Here is a 20,474-nt window from a genome sequence, read left to right as displayed (position 1 = left end):
TCTTAAAAAAGATAGAAAGAATAAAGAAAGCATTTTTGAAAACCTGGAACCAATGAAAGAAGATTTTATTATATTTATTTTGAAATACACAGCAGGGTGCTAAGTGGATGACTCTGGCACAGGGAGTTTCATATCCAGAGAACTGAGCTAGGGAACACATTGGCAAATATGCAGTAGCAGCTGTGTTCCAGCATGTGAGGCTTTCATCTTTGCAAAGTATGACAAGGACTGTGACTTTGTTGTGGCCTTGCATCTGAGGCCAAATAATATATGCTGAAAGCGAAATGAGAGCAGTTTCAGAAAGGTCATCAAGCTTCTATCTGTTTATAATGTCATGTAATTTACCTAATCAACATGACTGCTTTTAGGTCTTTTGATTAGTATCAACAATAACAATGGTAACATGTTGACTCCATAAGAATGGCCACTCATATATTTGAAGTAGAGATTTTACATAAAACTTATTTTCCTGTGTAAACAAAGCATTGCTTTTTTCACAGAAGGCAATCTTTAGAATACCATAAAGGTATTCTCCTTATCCTCTCAGATATCTCACGGAACTGGTACAATTTGCCATCTTCAATAGAACTAATAATTAAAACCCATTGAAAATATTCTAAATTGTCATGGCTGAAAAGCAATGCTTTAATTCCAAACCACATCTATATATGAAAGACAAGAAGTAAGCTAAAGCAAAAACTGTTGACAGCTGTGTTTCAGTCAGGTTGCTTCTCAACCTGCTGCATGAGGGCACAGGTAGGTGGGTGTCAGACCATGGACTGATTAGGATTCGGGAGTTCCTCATATTCCTCAGCATAGCGTTGATAGTGATCAGTGAGGAGAGGCTGGTTGGCTTCATTCTTGGTTCTTCTAGAACGGATCAGACAAGAAGCACCCCCAAATATGGCAGCTACAAGTAACAGCGCAGTCACTACAGCAATGGTAATGATTTCCGATACAGTAAACTCTTGACCTATTTGAAAAATAAGATGAGAGTAAAATAAATATTAAAATAATTATCACCAAAAATGGACAACTTACACTTAGGCACTATTCAAAGCATCCTCATGTTTAATTTTCTTTGGCCATATTACCTGAGCCTAGAACCTGCCATGTTGAAAGTACTCATTAATTCCTTCCGTGGATTAGTGTCAGTGGGATCAATGTTATTGCTATTCTTAAATCAAAGTCATGATAAGTCAAAGAATTGAGACCCTGCCCAGGGTTAATGAGCTATTGAAAGAATTGCTAGTTTCATAGCCCAGCCTTTTCAAGTCCCACATTCTGTGATCCTTCACTAGGTTCTGTTTGTTGAAAAACATTTAGAGTTGAAAGTCTTGAATTTTAAAATCCCAGAAAAGAAGTTTTGAATATTTCTACTACCTTTCACTTTACAGGTGTCTAAGTGTAAAACTCATTGTATCCTTTACTTGAAACATAAACTTTTCAGCATTAGAACTAATTTCTAATGTTTGAGTATTTTTAATTTGAAAAATGAGAAATAAAATAATCATCTCCAAAGGCTATGATGATCTAGTAAGATAGAGTGCTGTACAAGTATTTCAGTACTGGGTCAATGTGAGTACTCATTAAGTAATACCTTTTTAGTTTTTTATTTCCAAGTAAGAATTTGTGAGACAGCTTCATATCCAATAGAATATGCTAACCTCAGGACTGGGTGGACCTTACTTTCAAGATGATGAATTTGCTTTTGGAGAACACCACAGTAAAAATACACTGACAAACTGACCTGGCCACTGAACTTCGTAAGCATATCCCAGGTTGTCTGGTGCAGTGACGAACATCTCTGTGCTGGTGACTGGAGGCCAGAATGGTACCATGTTATACTGCCTGTTATGTCCAATAGGAGCATTTTCCAGTGGGAAGGTAGAAATATCTAAAGTATTCCAAAGGCAGCTTGTTAGAAGACAGGACGTTGATATCAGGGTAGTTGCTATATTCTGAAGGTGGTTAATGTGCAAGAAACATTTATCACCAAATATAAATATAGAAAGTGTTTTTATAGTTTATATCAAGTATAGTCACAAGGCAACTATCTCTACAGAACAGGGAGAATGTGGTACTAGCACTTGCCTTGATAGAACGTGAGTTATACTTCTGTATAAGATTCTCAGCTATTCAATTTTGAAACCAGACAAGTTAAATTGAATCAATCCTCAAAACATAATTTTTAGTCAATGAAAAGCCAGATCTGCCCTTTCTTTATTATGGTCTGTAACTCAAACTTGGCAGATGGTTGTGTCCTTGACCACAATTGTATCTGTTTGATATTTCTATTTTTTCAGCTTACTTTGACAGAAATCAGTATTAAATTTATTCCCATGTTTTACTATTAGCAAAAGTTCTTAAAACTGGAATCTGATCTCTAGGACACTGTTCCCTGTTGTCTTCTTTCTTTCTTCTACTTAAATCAGCCATTTAAACAGAAGGCATTTATCTTTTACCGTTTTTGTTTTTGTTTTTGGTTTTTTTTGTGATTAATGATGAAAGTAAGGATGGGTTCTTTGTGTCAAAAGTGAGCTATGTTTTTCTTGTTAATCTGTATTTGTTTGAGTGCTATTAAACATTAAACAGAACACCACCAAACCAGATGTGGATCTGTGCCTCAAAGGAGCACTAACTGCTTCTTGGAGGACACCAGGCATATGAGAGGCCAGCAAGGGTGAGGGGTGTCCTTTTTCAGGAGTCATGAAAGAATGGTTCAGCATTTACTTTGAGAAAAAGCTGGGTATCAAAATGACGATGGCTTTCATAGTTCTGTGTCTTTAGCTTTACCATGGACTACAAAAAGTAAAATACTTATTTAAATATATTGAGTGCCTGCTGGTGCTAGGTATTGGTCCACTCACCAAAGAAGCCACCTTCCAGTCCTGAAGGTTCCACATCCTGTTGTAGTACTAGTAACCTATGAAAGTTCTATGTTGAGGCTAATAATTCAATTACAATTTTAAACTTACATTTCACTTGTCTATTGAATTCTGACTTAATCACTCTCAGTTTAGTTTGCTTCTGCTAGGGGATAAAGTTCACTAAAATGGACAGGGGAGTAATAGCAAAAACAGGATTTATAATTGAATGACAGAGCCGGGCAGTGGTGGCGCACGCCTTTAGTCCTAGCGCTTGGGAGGCAGAGGCAGGCGGATTTCTGAGTTCGAGGCCAGCCTGGTCTACAGAGTGAGTTCCAGGACAGCCAGGGCTACACAGAGAAACCCTGTTTTGAAAAAACCAAAAAAAAAAAAAAATTGCATGACAGGTAACTTCTCTCTGCAGGATCCTTCCAAAGATCCCCATTTCTGCAAGGCTGTAATGCAGTGAGCTTGAGTGTCTTCCCATTGTTTGCTGAGCCCACTTCCTCTCACTCATCTTCCCGCCCCGCCAGCTGTATCAGGCTCCTTCAAATCCCTTTGTTTCAGGATGATCTTCCATTTGTCTACACATCATTTCCAATCTTATTTCAGATTTTATTTCCCTACGACAACTTCTTACTTTCTAATATACTATATTTATAGTCATCTACCTTAATATCCACCAATAGGTAGGAAAATTCCAGGGGGACAGCACTTCTGAGTTCTGGATGCTACTTCTTGTGCTTAGAATGTCATCCAGGAAACATTAAGTGCTCACCTAATGTTCAGGAGAGGATTTATGATTGCTCCCATTCCTTTCTAGCTCAAGAAGAAGTAATCATTTTGGAAACATACAAACTGCTTCTTCTGAAAAAAATGCATGGAGTTCTGGAACACTGTGTTTAAAAGAATACATAATTCTAAATTAATGGAAGAGGGATATTGAACTGTATGTTACTCAGATTTATAATAGTAGTGGTGAGAGATAGAAACAGGCATATCTTTGTGAGTTTGAGGCCATCTGGTCTTACATAATTCCAGGACAGGGCTTTGTAGTGAAACTGACTCAAAACAATAAACAAGTAATCAAACCCACAAAATTCATGAATAAAAATGAACATAATTGTCCAGAGCATTTAGCTGTGCTGAACTGCACTATTTTGTGTCCAACACGAGGATGGACATCCTATTGTAAGACAACCTGCAGCATCATATTGTAAAACAACCACCTGTTTTAGGTTTTTCAATGTTGTTATTCTGACTTAGGATTTTTATAGTTCTATAATTCTGGTTTATGAAGACCCTTCAATGGTTAAAACCTTTGGTAGACTTTGGAAAACTAATCCCATCCTTTCTTCTCCTGGGCTTTTCCAGGACTTTCAAAAGGTCTTCCGCTTTGTGGAACTCTTCAGAGATTCTTGCCAAGTCCCTGCTCTTGCTGATCTCCTTAATTCACAGCATCTTTTCCCATTCCATAAATGGAATACTTGCGAAAGTGTCTGATTGGTCAGTTTTCATTTTCATGCAAATTTTTGGCACTGATTTTTCTTTTATAGTTTAAGAGAACATATTTTATCAGGAAAATGTCTCAGGCTGAAAATATGTTTGTTTAAGGCCCTTCTCTACCCACGGTCTACTTAGTTACGGAAAATTCTTAAACTGCGCAGAGCTCAAGCAGAGGAGGTCGGAAGAGAATGAGAAGAAAACACAGCTTTCTGGGTCATCAAAAACCTTTAAATTAGACCTGGAGAATCTTTAACAAGTTTATATGAATGTGTACTAATTGTTTTTCATCCAGAATGTGAAAGGTAGGTAGGATTTTACAGTTTCTCGATGTCTCTAACAAGAGACTATTTCCATTTCCTTTGAGAAGTCTAACATTCACAGCATTAGAAATGGCTACATAGATATTTTCTGAATATTTTTGGCTAGTTTCCCAAAGCTTATATGTAACAGCAGCTGATTTTACTAATTCCAGCTTATATAGTGCTATAATAAAAAATCTACTTAATCATACCCGAAGTGACAAATAATATTGTAAACAGATTAACCTTGTTCTTACAATTATTAAGTTGAACAGTGGAGGGACTAGTAAGAGGCAAGTACCCAACATAAACCTATAAGTTAAGGAGTAAGGGTTGTGGTTGCAAAGTTAGGGAAGTTGGAAAACCTAAATCACTGTACCTAGATTGTATCATAAAAATATTAATTTCTTATTTTACTTTAAAGAAACTGTGGTGATTTGAATGAGAATGGCCCCCTATAAGCTCATATATCTGAATGCTTAGCCACCAGGGAGTAGAGCTGCTCTAGAAGAATAGGATTGGGAGGGCTAGGAGGGAGGTGTGGTCATGTCGGAGGAGGTGTGGTCATGTCGGAGGAGGTGTGACCTTATTGGAGGAGGTGTTTGACTGAGGTGTGCTTTGAGGTTTCCAAGTTCACTTCAGATCCAGTATCTTTCTCTTTCTGCCTGGTTCCTATTGGTCAGATACAAGCTCTCAGCTACTGCTTCAGCACCACACCTGTCTGCTTCCCACCATGCTAATAGACTCAGCCACTGAAACTGTTAAGTAAGTACCCCCCCCCCAAAAAAAAGAAAGAAAGAAAATTGCTTTCTATGATAAGAATTGTCTGGGTCATGTTGTCTCTTCGCAGCAATAGAATAATGACTAAGATGTAAACTAACACTGTAAGTAACTCATTTCCTGTTGTCATTATGTATGTAAATACACATGAAATATGAGGCAGGATACCAATTGTATATACCAATTTATAAAGTATTGACAGCTAAGCAAGAATTTATGTGTAAACTTTCTGATTTTTCTTTTTTTAAGCCAGTACCTCCCAGGTTGTCCTTGAACTCTAAATCCTCTGCCTGAAATTTCTGATTATCAAAATTACAGACACTACCATATATGGCAAATTACTTGTTTCTTAACCAGTTTCTGACAGAATAATATATTTTGACGAACATATATATTAATAGTCTGGAACATAACCCAGTCTCAAAAGATTAATCATGGTATGCACTCACTAATAAATGGATATTAGCCTGGAAAACTGGAATACCCAAAACATAATCCACACATCAAATGAGGTACAAGAAGAATGGGGGAGTGGCCCCTGGTTCTGGAAAGACTCAGTGTAGCAGTATAAGGCAAAACCAGAACAGGGAAGTGGGAAGGGGTAGGTGGGAGAACAGGGGGAGGGAAGGGGGCTTATGTGACTTTCGGGGAGTGGGGGCCAGAAAAGGGGAAATCATTTGAAATGTAAATAAAAAAATATATCGAATAAAATAAAAAAAACAGTCTGGAACAGGTTGCAATAGAGGTTTCTGTCATACACAAAGAAGTTTGAATGCCCTCATGGGAAAGATACAGCAACCGAGAGCTAACCTTCAGCATTGTGTGTGCATGATAAAGGCATGGCAGCAAACATGAACATTTTCAAAGTATGACATTTTATGATGTTGAAATCAGTGGAAGTCCTTTCATGGTTTGGAAAAGCATTGCACTTCTCTTAGCCAAGTAGGAGTGCAGTAAATTAGGTCTGTAAAATAATACTTTAAAGAAAGCATTGAAATGAACTTAAAAGGGATTTCCTATGGTGTGATATAAAAACAGTTAACTTTTCAAGTAGAGCAAATTTCCATTTCTGTGAGATTCTAAAGTAATATAGCACAGACCTGCAGATTATGAGTAGGGCATGGTTAGTCTTATGTGAAACCCCAGAAAAGATCTGCAACATTCTTCCATTTATTCTAAAAAGCAATGAGAAGGTTTGTTGGAAAATATAAAAACTTGGGGACATACCGTAGTCATCTTTTTATGACAAAAAATGCCTCTAGTGTCTTCTTATTGGTTACTGTACCAAAAGACTTCTGCACTTTTCAAGGTGGTTTTGAGTATTTGGCAAGAGCTCGATGTGAGAGCTACTGTATCTTTATTTTGGAGCATATTTTACAAGTGTCAAGGACTAGCTTAAATTGATAACCACACCTTCAGGATAAGCTCTTTGCAAAGCCTGCAGAAAACATAGGAAAGCATCTCACCGGCGTTATACCTCCTTAGCCATTCGTCAAAGACTGCATCCGTGAAAGTATGCAGGAGGACAAAAATAGGATCGTTGGGAGACAAATGGGTTTGTCCTCCTGTTCCGTTCAGGAAGAGGTGGGCAAGGTTGTGAAGGCTTCGAACAGCAGGGTCATATTTTCCTGTGGGATCACTGTAACCTACGTTTGAAAGTAAGGATGAAAATAGTAGACAACATTAATAGGCAACAGCAGGAATTAAATTAGGGAAAGGGTCGTCAAAGCTCGCCGGGCTAAATATTTCCTCATTATAACAGTGCTGCCTCTCTTGAGCAATGGCTGATGACATCTGCTTGCTATACTAAGAACTAGGTTAGTTCTGAGCTGGTAACATGGCATTCCAAATGCAGTTTTTTAGGTTAACCAAATGACCTGCAAAGGATAATAGTCCTGGACACTCTCCCACCTTCCTCCTCTTCAGAGACTGCCAGCATATTTATTTTTAGAGAATTAATTTTGTGGGGATGCTAATGTGTCACCATTTGCCTACTTTTTCTATACAGTTTTAAATATCTGGGAAGATTACTTTCAAAATATTAGGAAATTTTCATAGTACCTCTCCATATTTAGGCTGATGAAGATAAAGGTCAAGAAGGTCAGAAAAGCAGAGGGCTTGACATTAGGGATTAAGTTAAATGTGTCTGATTGGGTTGAAGTGTCATGAATATACATTCACTAACACTCATTTTTCTACATTTAATCCATATGTTTTGACTCAGAAAACATAGTGTATTGCTCTAAAAATGAGCACTTTAGTGTTATAGTTATCAGTTTAGTTATCTATATCAAGGAAATATTGTAGTATATATTGAATCAACTTGTGTCAGTGAGTTAATACCATTTAAATAAACATAAGAAGTATATACAATTTTGATTAAAGGGCATAATATTAAAAGAAGCAATTAGATTTATGTCTTACATGTTTCATATTATAGGAGAGGAAGGAGGTTGGTGCACCCAACAAGCATGATGCAGGAACTCAAGGGAAATTTCAACATTAACAAACTTAAAATTAAGTAAGACATAGTTATATCCCCTTAGAAACCTGAATATATATATATTATGAGAGAGAAGTTTATATATGATATATATAAACAATTATATATATATATATATATATATATATAATTGTTGGCTAGCTTAGAAAAGTCATTGCACCTACTTGAATTGTGCATTTTCTTAACTTCAAAGTACTTTAGTTGTTATGAAATGAGGAAAATCAAGCTAAACCTCAGTAGACCTTTATTTATACTTTTATAGACCTTAAAATTTGATACAAAATATCCTAAATAAAACGTCTCAACAAACCAGACCTTACAGACTGTCAAGTAATTGGAACTTAAGAATTGTTAATCTTATTTTGTAAAGAAACAATTTTATAATTATGGAAGTCACTTGTCAAGGCAGCAGCACAACTTTATTACACATGCTGGCCTGATAATGGCCAGGCATTAAAGTTAAAGAGTCTCTAGACATTTAAGAGGTTTAAACTGGCTATTCCCCATGGCTTCTCTCTCATAATCAAATGCAGTCTCATACTCTCCTTATTTTGAGCCAGAAATTGTGACTGAATCAAAATCAACAGTTCACGTGAACACACATGAAAGTATGGCTTTCAAAGCCTTTCCAAAACCATCTAATTTAGGGCACTTCATCTTGCTCTTCCAATTTGGATTAATTCAAAACACCAATTTTGTTTACTTGCCTTCCACTGTATTTCGAAAACTATTTGTAGAATTGGAATAAAATGGAGGTGTGTCAAACACACGGACTTCCAGGCACTGAGTGATATCCTGTGGAGCAGGAAGACGCTGCACTGCTGGTCTTGCTACATTTCCTGCTGGGTTTCTCCTGATTGGCCCACCCTCAGTGCCTAGGGAGGAAAGGCATGTACATAGTTAAAGAATACCTACAGGTCTGAGCATTGCTCTCTTTATATGGCAAAAATACTGAAAAATAGATCCTAATGGAAGAAATATGAAAAGACATGTTCACTGTGAAACACATCTAAATTATGTTATCCTACTTCTGTTAATTGAGACAACCTGATATATAAAATACATTGGAAGGAAAAAAAATCATGATGAAAGACATGGGTCTGAGTGCTGCTAAGTTGCCACAAGTTTTATTACAAGAATGTAAGTACATGAGAAACTGAATTTTGTTATAAATAATTTTATAAAACTACATAAAAACTAAAAATATATTTCAAATATATATCAAACATCACTCAAATGCCATCTGTTAATAAGTCTTTAGAGAAATAAACAAGTATCAAGTCTTGTTGGAATATTGTTCATATTTCAATCAACAAAGGTTTTCCATTTTTTAAAATCAATTAAAGTCATCATTAAACCATTTAAATGGTGGTACAGAGTAGGGGAGAAAGGTAAAGAAAGAGGGGAGGGGTGGTAGAGGTAGAGAGAAAGGAGACAGAGAGACAGAGACACACAGAGAAAATAAAGAGTAGATTTACAGGGAGCTAAGAACAACTGAATGATTGGGGAAGAATTTATGTAGGCAAAGTCAGAGAAGTTTTGCAAGATGACTAGTCTAGAAAAGGAAGAGTAGCAAAAAACCCAGAAGCTTCCTTCTATTTGTCATACAAGAACAAGAACTCTCTCACTATTCCTGTGCCCTGTGTTCTCTTGTTGACAAGGAGTTGCTTAATACTTTCTTGTGGCTGTAAAAAGTGATATCTGTGGGGTAAGAGCTTGCAAGGAGTAGAGAAGGCTGTCAGGAGGATGAGAAGCTAGATCAGAGCCATAGTGTGAAGAAATGCCAAGCTCAGAAGGTTATTTCAACTGAAAGTGGAAGAAAACTGGAACCTTATGTAAATGGGACAAGGTAAGAATAGTTCAGAGCACATTTCATGAGTATTCCATGGTGATTGATAGACTCATAGGTGCCCCATAGGGACAAGGCAAGTAGTCTATTGGCTTGTGAGGGACAGCACTGCAACTTCAGCTTGTTTTCCTCTTCATTTACAAATGTCTCTGTTGAATTCTTAGCATGGTGCTGCCTGTCTGCTACATTAGCATAACAACCATTAAATATCACAGCAGTAAAACTTAGACCTATATTAGGATTGCAGTGTCTGTGTACATTTAGCGGGTATAGACTATCTTCCAAAACCCTTCAGGCCTCACTAAATCACAAGTCTGACTTTAACATGATATTTTGGGGATTGCTGTTTGGGGAATTGTCATCAAGTCAATTGCCAAAAGTCCAATGAAGGAAAACACTGTCTACTTTGGTTGCAAGCTTATATTTATGGAGTTTCATAGTTGAGAGTTTGGCTAGAAAATGACACCAATTGAGTCATTTTAGTTCTTTTCCCCAGTGGTTTTGAATATTAGTTTGCCTATGGACAATGTCTGCCAACTCAACCATTAATGTCCTATGACTTGTAGGCCTACAAAATTTCCACATGAGAATGAATTAGAAGTTCAGAATGTCCAAGAAAAAAATAGGTTCAAGAAATGTTTTAAAAGATTAACCAGTGCTTTACATCTGGTGAACTGTAGATGCATGAGGGCTGAAAGAATGACAAGATGACAAGTGTCACTAACTCACTCTTCTCACCTACTAATTTCAGTGAAACAAATACATTACAGTGGAAATATGGGATCACCAAAGAAAGGTTAATCCAAGGACATGCATGCACCAGTCTCCTGAAGAAGATGTCAATGAAACTGTAAAATGAATAACATCTTCTCAGTCACAAATAGATAAAAGAAATGATTGAACAAGACTAAGTAAGAATCTTACTCTATGACACACATGATATGATAGATACAGGCTGTTTTTCTTTATTCTTTACTGTGTTTGAGTTTTGAAATTGAGTGTGTGTGTGTGTGTGTGTGTGTATGTTTATCTATGTGTGCACATGTAGAGGTGAGAGGACCACCATGTGGGTCTTAGGAATGGAATTCAAGTTATTAGTCTTAGCAACATGAGCTTCTACTTGAGACATCTTTCCAGCTCTCTTTACCGTGTTCAATACATATGATGTTTAATTTTTACATCTTGAATTTTCACAATAGGCAATGGCAAAATTTGTTTAACCCAGAATAAGTACTCTTCAACTTCTCATGATATGGTGAGACTTGTTAAATTGAATGATAGGAAAACTATGGCAAAATGAAATACTTCCACATTTATTCTCTTATGTTATATTTTCATTTACTCTTTTAAATTATTCATTCTAAGCTGGAAATATAGCTTATAAAAGTAAAGTACTTGAGATCTGAGTTTGACCCAAGAACCCACAGAAAAGAATGAAGTTATTTAGGGCCCACTAACAATTTCAGCATTGAGCAGATGGAGACAGGTGTGGTCATGAGACATTGATGGGTAATAAACATTGCCCTGCATCCCTCAGTTAGGTGGATCCTGGAGCCTGGTATTAATCCCAGCATTTGGGAGACAGTAAGAAGTCTGGAACTTGAATCTTTGTGAGTTAAAAACTACCCTAGACTACATAGTGAACATCAAGCCAGCCAGAGCTATTCAGTAAGACACTGTCTTAAAAATAAAAAGGTAGGAAAAGCCAAAAAATGACAACTGAGGGTGTTCTATGGCTTACATACATATGAACACACAAGCGTATATGAGTGTGTGTGAGAGAGAGCACACACACAATATCAGCATGTTTAGAAAATGTCTAACACATCCAAGACCTAAATATAACAGTGAGAAAGATGAGTGTGTTAGTGAGGATATGCTGACCTTCAATTTCATTCCTCTGTCACAAGGTGGAACCAATTGCTCAGATGTTAGATTTTTAAAGGAAATTTTCATGTATTATCACATTTTTAAAAGATATTAATACATAGCTAAATGCTTTCCTAATGGGGAAAATGTACTTAGTTTCTTTGATTTATATATATAACTATTCTCTCTTTAAGCTTCTAAAGCAGTACAAAAGTTGGTGCATAAAATACCAGCAGAGTCATGTACCACAAATGCAATAATAAATCACACCGCGCATTTTCATATGGAAAACCAAGTATTTACAATATCTGGAAATGCTTGAAGAAGAAAAAGAAAGCAACAGAGAACCCCAACAATGAAAACTGGATTAGTAGCACAGTGAGGTAACTATGTCTCATGGAAGACAATGAAAAGCTCGTGAAGAGGCTGGTATAGAGCAGACATAATCCATGGCAGAGGCACAATAGGCAGACATGCGGACACTTTCTTTAGGAGAGTTGAGAGCAGTGAGTCTGCCAGCATTGCTGTTGCTACATCTTCCTATTCAGAAGGCACCCCATGAAAGGTATCCATTTTGAATTTTATTTCTCGAATAGACTTTTCCTTCTCTGCTCCTCTCCCTCTTGTTCTGCTCCCAGAGCACTCCCAACCAATGTTTGCACATTTCAGATATTCTTGGGAGACATTTTCAGTGAAATTCCAGCTCAAGACACATGACTACTAAGCAGTTCTGGGCGTATTAAGAGGATTAATCTATACTAGGCTTTTTGAAACTGATGTTAGAAACGTACTGATGGAATTGCTGAAGGAAATCAATAAAGTGCACAAGTACTTTTGTGCTTCCCAGGAGCACCCTGTAGACTCTCCTGGGTGCTCAATGTGCACCTGCACTGATTCTCTGAAGAGAGATAGCAGATTTCATTCTGAAGAAGGGCCTTACAGGCAACACAGTCTCTTATAGGATCAAGAATTGAGAATAGTAGCTGTCATTTGGGTCTTACTGTTGCAAAGTGTCCCAAGGGTATCGTACTCTTCTAAGGCTTCACAGACCACTCTCCATTGTGAAAAGACAGAGTTGGGGCTTATAAGAGTAGAATCGAAGTTGCTTCTGGACCCCATCAAGTCATCGGTGCAGATATCACAGACATTTTTCCCAGTTGCAAAATTCCAGTAAGGAAGGGAGAAAGAAGGCTCCTGCAGCATCTCCTAGATCAAAGAAATCCATTAGTGTAGTCCCTGCTTCTGCTTACATCTTGTGTTTTGGCTTGCTTGGCCCTGGTGTCCTTTTCCTTTAGGCCTCTACCTGCTACGGAATTAATGTGTCAATGTTTGGGATCCCAGAGAGTCAAGGACCTTATAGAACAAAGTGTGGAATTTTGTTGGGGGAGTCAAATGGGCAGTAGAAACAATGAAACTCTCTTCATGAAGAAATTTCTCCAAATAATTTGGAGGAAAACATACTTTTCATTATTGACAGATAATTGTGTTTCTATTGGTTATATCATAATCCTTGATTTTTCTATCTCTTCCACTTTCTTTTTTTTAAAGATTTATTTATTTATTTTATATATGTGAGTACACTGTAGCTGTACAGATGGTTGTGAGCCATCACGTGGTTGCTGGGAATTGAACTCAGGACCGCTGCTCACACAGGCCCTACTGCTTCCGGCCCAAAGATTTATTTATTGTTATATGTAAGAACACTGTAGCTGTCTTTAGACACATCAGAGAGGGCAGCAGATTTCATTAGGGATAGTTGTGAGCCACTATGTGGTTGCTGAGGTTTGAACTCAGGACCTTCGGAAGAGCAGTCAGTGCTCTTAACTGCTGAGTCATCCACTTTCTTATTTTTAATTGAAACACCATGAAATCTTAGCAGTGCGTGACCTCCGCTTTGAAGTGATTTGTGGAATGATAATTTTCTGGGTTCTTATTTGTAATGTGGTCTTAATGACTCCAGTTAGTTAGATTCTGGTTTGTTTCACACAAACTCTATTTGCAAAGCACTAAAGGAGTTTTGTTTAGAGACCTACACTGCAGTGCTGAAGTAGGGAGACAGGCATCTGCCTGAAGCTAGCAGAGGAAATGCTAAGCAGAAGCGGAATGAATTCTGCACCTATTGTTCTTAAGACCACTGACCTAGTTTCCACTTCGAAACCATCTTACATGTTATTGAAAATGCATGAGACCAAGGACACATTGCTTATATTATTAGATTCCTTAAAACACTGCTCCCCCCATTTGCCTTTCTTTTAGCCCTTGGGGAGTTGTTTCCAGAAGGGGAGTTTTAGTGTGGAGCTGCTTTCACTGTCTGTGTCTTTCAAGCACCTGGTGATTTCTGCTCTTTAATTGCAGCTCCCTTCTAGCAAGCATCTTATCCTGGGGTGTTTTGCGAAAGACAGGAGCTGTTCAGGGTATCTCTAGTTACTGTCTCCAAGGGTTTATATCACACATACAAAACCTATTATTGTGCCTCACAAAAGTTAGTGACAACTTCCAAGCTCATTATGAGTCAAGAACAAATGTGGTTGGGTGGCTTGCATTTGGGCACACTCACATGATGCTGTGGGTCACTCATGGCCTGGAACAGGATGATGCCTTGTATTCAGGGCTAAAAATGTAAGGCATTGAGGTGGAAGTTACACATGCAGAACTGCCGCTTTTAGACACTTCCCACCTGCCCTTTCATTTTGTTGAACCATTGGGAAAATGTCTTGAGGGAATGAAGATCTAGAGTCAGTTTCAGATGACAGATTCATCTACTCACAATCTATTAAATGTCTTTCTTGTAATCAGAGCTTTAAAATATGATGCCGAGAGGACTAGCGGGGCTGTTCAATCACCCTCACAGACTCCTGTCAACTCTCTGACTCTGAGTTGTAGTGCATCACTCTGTCTCTGCTACCCATTATTTCCACTTGAATTGCTAGCGTAGCAGCACAGCACTCAGTAAATTAACAAATATGTCTGGAGAGGTAGGCTTGTGTGTGTATGTGTGTGTGTGTGTGTTTAGGTAATTTTAATGAATTTTAAGACTTCAACTTTTATAGAAGAAACAAGATTAGTTTATAGAGTTAATAATTGAGATCCAATAAGAAATAATTCGAGTTGGGCAGTGGGGTTGCAGCATTTGGAAGGCAGAGGCAGGCAGATCTCTGAGTCTGAGGTCAGCTTTGTACATAGAGCAAGCTCCAGAGATCACACAGACAAATCCTGTCTTGAAAAAGCAAAACCAACCAACCAACCAACCAACCAACAAAATAAATAATAAACAAACAAAAAACAAACAAACAAACAAACAAATAAATAAATAAAGCGAGCTGAGGATTAAACCTAGGATCTTGTGCTTATTAGGCAAGTGCTTTATCATTGAGATAAACTCACAAATTCTAAACTGTTCACTTTTTGAATAACAATAAAAAGTAGTTTATTACTGAAAAGGCAATAATTCAATACTTATGCTACCAGATACATTAGTTTGTTTTGTATATATCTGCTTAAAACCAAAGCAAAGCAACCAACCAACTAACCAACCACCAACCAAAAAAAAACCAAAAAAAAAAAAAACAAAAAAACAAAAAAACAAACTTGGATGTTACTGTGCTTCAGTTGAGGTCTACTTTATATTTTTCTTCAAAAATCTAGTTTTTAATTGAAAATTCATGTCTAAAGATATGTCATTTTTTAGGTCCTTTTAGAAAAAGGTACATAAAAGGATATATATATATATATATATATATATATATATATATATATATACACACATATACATACCACACGCACACACATACACAGACACATACAGTGAAATGATTACTACCTCCAAGAAATTGAACACATTATTTCTTTACAGTTATGTGATGCCTTTGAATGGGATTTTCTATAAGCCCTAAAGTGGTAGGGAGTATAGAAAATAGAGTTAAGTGAAAATCCAGCCAGTATCACCAGAATTCCCAGGTACTAAATCACCAAATAAAGATTACATATGGAGAGACCCATGGCTCCAGCCACATATGTAGCAGAGGATGGCCTTGTTGGATATCAAAGGGAGGAGAGGCCCTTGGTCCTGTGAAGGCTTGGTGACCCAGTGTAGGGAAATCCCAGGACAGGGAAGTGGGAGTGGGTGGGCTGGTGATCAGGGGGAAGGGGGATGGGATAGATGGATTTTGGAGGGAAAATGAGGGAAGAGGATAATATTTGAAATGTAAAAAAAGCTTCTGGGCTAGTTAATATCCACTTATCAGTGGATATTAACTAGCCCAGAATCTCTGAATACCCAAGGCATAAGTAGCATATCAAATGACTCCCATGAAGAAGTAAGGAGAAGGCCCTGATCCTGTAAAGGCCTGATCCAGCATTGTAGGGGAGTAACAGGACAGAGAAAAAGGAAGGAGGTGATTGGAGTATGGGTGTAGAGAAGGCTTATGGGACATATGGGGAGGGGGGAACTGGGAAAGGGGAAAGCATTTTGGAATGTAAACAAAGAATTTAGAAAATAAAAAAAAAGAAAAAAGAAAAAATCTAACAAAAATAAATAATAATAATAATAATAATAATAATGAAAGGACTTAAGCTCTAGAACTATGAGCTGTTTTAGTGGTTACACAAGGATGGAAGGGTGAGACAGGAAGGTATTCCACTCCCAGGGCGTGGCAACTGCCCACAATCCACAGAGGAAGAAGACCCGGAAAGACAGGTTTTTCATTTTTTGTTGTTGTTTGTTTGTTTGTTTGTTTTTATTTCATAAGTTGTTTTGTTCAATTATCAAACTAAAAAAAATTCCAAATTTTATCTCTTGCCTAAACAGGTCTCCATTTTTCTTTCATCATTAACACTACTTTCATCCCCCCCCCCATACAAGGCCACAGTTGATAAATTATCGAATAATCCGTGTAGCGAAGGACCTTATCTGAAAGTCTAGAGGACCCTGATAACGCTCATTCTTGTCAGTCAGTACAATGTGAGCTACAGGTAGGGACCTAAACAGCAAGAGTCGGCATACCTGCAAGTCTCTCTCCAGCTGCAGCAGATGGTACCTGTGCCATGTGAGGAAAGCGGGTCCTTCATGAGAGAAATCCACATCACCAAAGCTTTCCTGTCCTGCCCCAAGGAAGGTTTTTTTGACTGAATAATAGTGTGTCCAAACAAAATAGTTGTAAATGGAAATGTTCTCAAATTGTAGTGTGTTGCCATCTGGTCCCAGTATGTCTTCTGACCTCCTTGTGGCAATGACAAATTGAGGGTGAGCTGTGCGCTTCGCCATATCCAAGGCCCTGACAAAGTGGCTCTTTTCTTCTGTACTTAAGTCGAGAATGTTTCTCCTGACTTTAAGCGAGGAAAGATTAAGACGTTAAACATTAGCACAATCATATGACAATAATGCTATACTGCTGGTATCCATTAGTGGCTACATGTGCATCTGTTTAGATCCTTTGTACATTATTTAGCTGGTTATCATTTCCAAGATGCTTGGGACCAGGTATAGTTTGGTATTTGCACATTTTGAAATATTTTCTTATACATTATATTTCAGGCATTGGGTCTGAAGCTAAATGTGAAATCCATTTGTTTCATATACTCCTCATTACACACATAGCCTGAAGACAGTTTCAACCACAGTTTCATTATTTTGTGCTTAAAACAAAGATTAACAGTCTGGAGCTTTCCATTTGGAATATCGTGTTGGGGTTCAAAAATTTCAGAGTTTGAATAATATTGGAATTTTGATTTTATAGATTTCCTATCTGTATGTTATTAAAAATACTCTTAATTAAAATCTGTGTTTAGACTGATCTCTTTTCTTTCCCCTCTTGGTCTCAGAAATTCACTCTTGGATTCTAAAAGCTTTCTTTAATATTACAGGCAGATTTTCATTTATCAAATAAAAATTATCATATTTATTTCTGTGCGTTATTGACTGTTTTAAAAGAAAATTCTACTCTGTTTTATGTTTTTCAATACATGGTTTCTCTGTGTAGCTCTGGCTACCATGGAACTCACTATGTAGACCAGGCTAGCCTCAAACTCAAGAGATCCTTATGCCTCTCTCTCTTGAGTGCTGGGATTAAATGCTTACATCAGCACCACCAGTGGAATTTTCTACTTTATAAACATCATAAATCTTAGAACAATAATACAGACAAACATAGCATGGTGGTTAAAACAGAATTTCTGTCTTTTGGCATATATTTTAGGCTTAATGTTATGTGATATTTGGATAAATAGAACTCTTGCTTTACAAAGATACGAAGAGGGGATACACACACAACACACACACACACACACACACACACACACAGAGCCAGGGCTTGGATGATAATAAAGTCTCAAAAGGTAGTCTGGAAACCCTTGGTCAGTGTCTGACACATGGAAATCAAGCAACTGCTGTTGTTGTTAATGTTTAATAGTGCATCCACCTGCTCATTCATCTAAAGCCTAGAACTCCATTACTACTACAGTGAGTCACCAGGGCTGCTTGGAGAGGTGAGACTGTTTTCTTTAGCGCTAGCTAGATCTCAGTGGGAATGCTTTATTTGCTAAAAGTCAGGATCCATGAGTTTGACCTTTCTGAATCGAATGTACAAGGGTTAGTATACAAACCTCTAGGCATAAAGATCAGTTCGTGACATATAGGAACTTTGTATTTTTAGAGGAAATATTGTGTGTGTGGAGGAGGCATATGTGAAGACCAGAGGAGAGTGTCAGGTGTCCTCTTACTTTGTACCTCATATTCTTGAGACAGCGTCTCTCACAGAAGTTCATCACTTTTTGGTTAGACCTGTGATCTTCAAAACTCCAGAGATTCACCTGTCTCCCATTCTTAGTACAGAGCATACAGTCACAAGTGGACACACCCTGTTTCCTACATGGATGCTAGGAATCTCAAATCAGGTTTTCTTGCTGAGGCAGCAAGTGCTCTTACCATCCACAAAGCCATCTCTTCAGACTTATGTTAATATTATTAGTTAGAAGATGTGGGTTACATCCCAAGCCTCTATGCCAGGCACATCTCTTTGACTTTCTAAGCTTCAGTTTGCTTAACTGGGAAAAGTGGGCTGAGCTCCAGGATTTAAGGTGACTCCTGACTTATGTGATTCAGGATTCACCTAGCCTCTGGTGTAACTCAGTGAGTCTTCCTTACTCGCCTTCCACTCACCTATGAGAATTTTCTGGTTGCATGCAGCTCCTCTCCACCCAGGACGACAAGTCCCACAGTTGTGTCCTGAGAAATTACCATTGCACTGACATGTTCTATTAAAGAACCTCAGAGGCCAGTTTTCTCGGTCATCTCTACCATCATGGGGATAATGGCGGCTGTGGGGTCGGGAGTCTGCAGTCACAGCCACACACCTGCCCCTTCCTGATGATGAGCCACAAGGGTCGGTCCCCGGTCCAGAGGAAGGGAACAGGTCTGGGCAACACACTCCACTTCTCAGAGCCTCAATATTGGCACACTCTCGTGGAAACTGAGCCCAGATCTGATGAAAGAGCATCAGGGAAAGGACGATAGAGGCTAGGGAGAGGACTTTGTAAGATTTCATTCTTCTAGAAGCAAGAGTACAGAACACAGGTCTTGTAAGCTGCTCTTTGCGTGGAGAAGACGGGGTACTCAGATGAAAATACAGCTGAAAAAAAAGGCAAAACAGTTGCAAAAGTTCTTTTGCATATTCTTTCAACCCACTCCTTAAATGGAATCTTTCATGTGAAACAGCATTTCTAAACAAAAGTACAAACAATTATTCACCTTTAAATATCTACAGGCATAATATCTAGATCACAGAATCCACTCTCCTGGTATTTGAGTTTTCTTACCTAAAATTTCTACTCATAAGAATATATTCTAGGGCTGGAGAGAAGGTTTAGTGGGAAAGAGCATATACTGCTCTTGCAGAGGAACTGAGTTCAGTGCCTTGCACCCACATCAGATTACTCCCACCTTCTTGTAACTGAAACTCTAGGGAATCACCTCTGCCCTTTATGGGCACCTGCTCTCATGTACACATATCCATGTGCACACACATACTTAAGAAAATCAAGTCTAAAAAGACTTTTCTTAATTGCCATTTACCAAAAGCATCCACTAGCAGGTGACTACCATAGTAATATTTAACCACAGATATGAAAGGAGAAGCAAGCAAATCGCCATCGACATAGGGCTTTGGCCACAGTGTACCCACCACAGAGCTGCTCACCAGAACCATCAACTCCTGGAAGATTTCTCTGCTGATCTCCTTCCGAACTAGTGTTGGACGTCTGCTTTTCCCCTGATGCCAGCTGTTAATTGCATGTGATTTTCTGCCAGACAGTAAATCCCAAGCCAGCTCACTCACCCTGGGAGGGGCTGGTCCTCTCTTGTAGCTCTCACTAATCCCTTCTCGCACCAGTGAATTCTCCTGCCCTTTAACTACTAGGCAGCACATGACTCTCCCCCCACTGGTTTCCGTGTGATGGTTAAAGTCCTAAGAAAAGGTCAGACACACTGATTTGGAAGATGTATTAGAGACACTGACGGGCTTTTGTTTTCATTGTAGTGATTTTATTTCCCTTTATCTGTACACCACAAAGGATGAAGCAAGATGAATTGCTTTCTTAGTCGAACAAAGGCCAGGGTAACACTTGTGTTTTCTGTTAGCTTTTGGTTGTTCTCTTTTAAAGAGAAGGTTTCTCTCGGAAGTTGAAAATTCATACATATGTAGTCAACATTCAAATGTAAGCCTGAGTTTGGAATACATGATTACTCTACAAAGCTTGTCAGAATTCATGATCAGTGTTGGCTAGCCTTTTGATGTTAAGCTAGACGT

The 20,474-nt window shown here is 38.1% G+C and overlaps 1 protein-coding gene across 1 annotated transcript; it reads right to left on the bottom strand.

Moving 5' to 3' along the window:
* Nucleotides 1-767: 767 nt before the first annotated feature.
* On the bottom strand, nucleotides 768-19,214 carry Tyrp1 (tyrosinase related protein 1). The gene is made up of 7 exons (XM_052175514.1): nucleotides 18,830-19,214; nucleotides 16,676-16,998; nucleotides 12,675-12,879; nucleotides 8,663-8,830; nucleotides 6,919-7,098; nucleotides 1,751-1,897; nucleotides 768-973 (listed from the first exon to the last, which is right to left on the bottom strand). The coding sequence occupies exons 1-7, from the start codon at nucleotides 19,212-19,214 to the stop codon at nucleotides 768-770; spliced, it is 1,614 nt and encodes a 537-aa protein (XP_052031474.1).
* Nucleotides 19,215-20,474: the final 1,260 nt, after the last annotated feature.

The sequence above is a fragment of the Apodemus sylvaticus genome, chromosome 3 (assembly GCF_947179515.1).
Source record: "Apodemus sylvaticus chromosome 3, mApoSyl1.1, whole genome shotgun sequence".
NCBI lineage: Eukaryota > Metazoa > Chordata > Mammalia > Rodentia > Muridae > Apodemus > Apodemus sylvaticus.
The sequence above is the reverse complement of the archived record's forward strand: the minus strand, read 5'-3'. Positions and strand labels throughout refer to the sequence as shown.

Coding starts and splice junctions, on each gene's coding strand:
- Tyrp1 (XM_052175514.1), bottom strand. CDS start 19,214: ATGAAATCTTACAAAGTCCTCTCCCTAGCCTCTATCGTCCTTTCCCTG. Junction 16,999..18,829: donor CAACCAGAAAATTCTCATAG/GTGAGTGGAAGG, acceptor CCTCGCTTAAAG/TCAGGAGAAACATTCTCGAC. Junction 7,099..8,662: donor TTTTCGAAATACAGTGGAAG/GCAAGTAAACAA, acceptor TTTCAAACGTAG/GTTACAGTGATCCCACAGGA.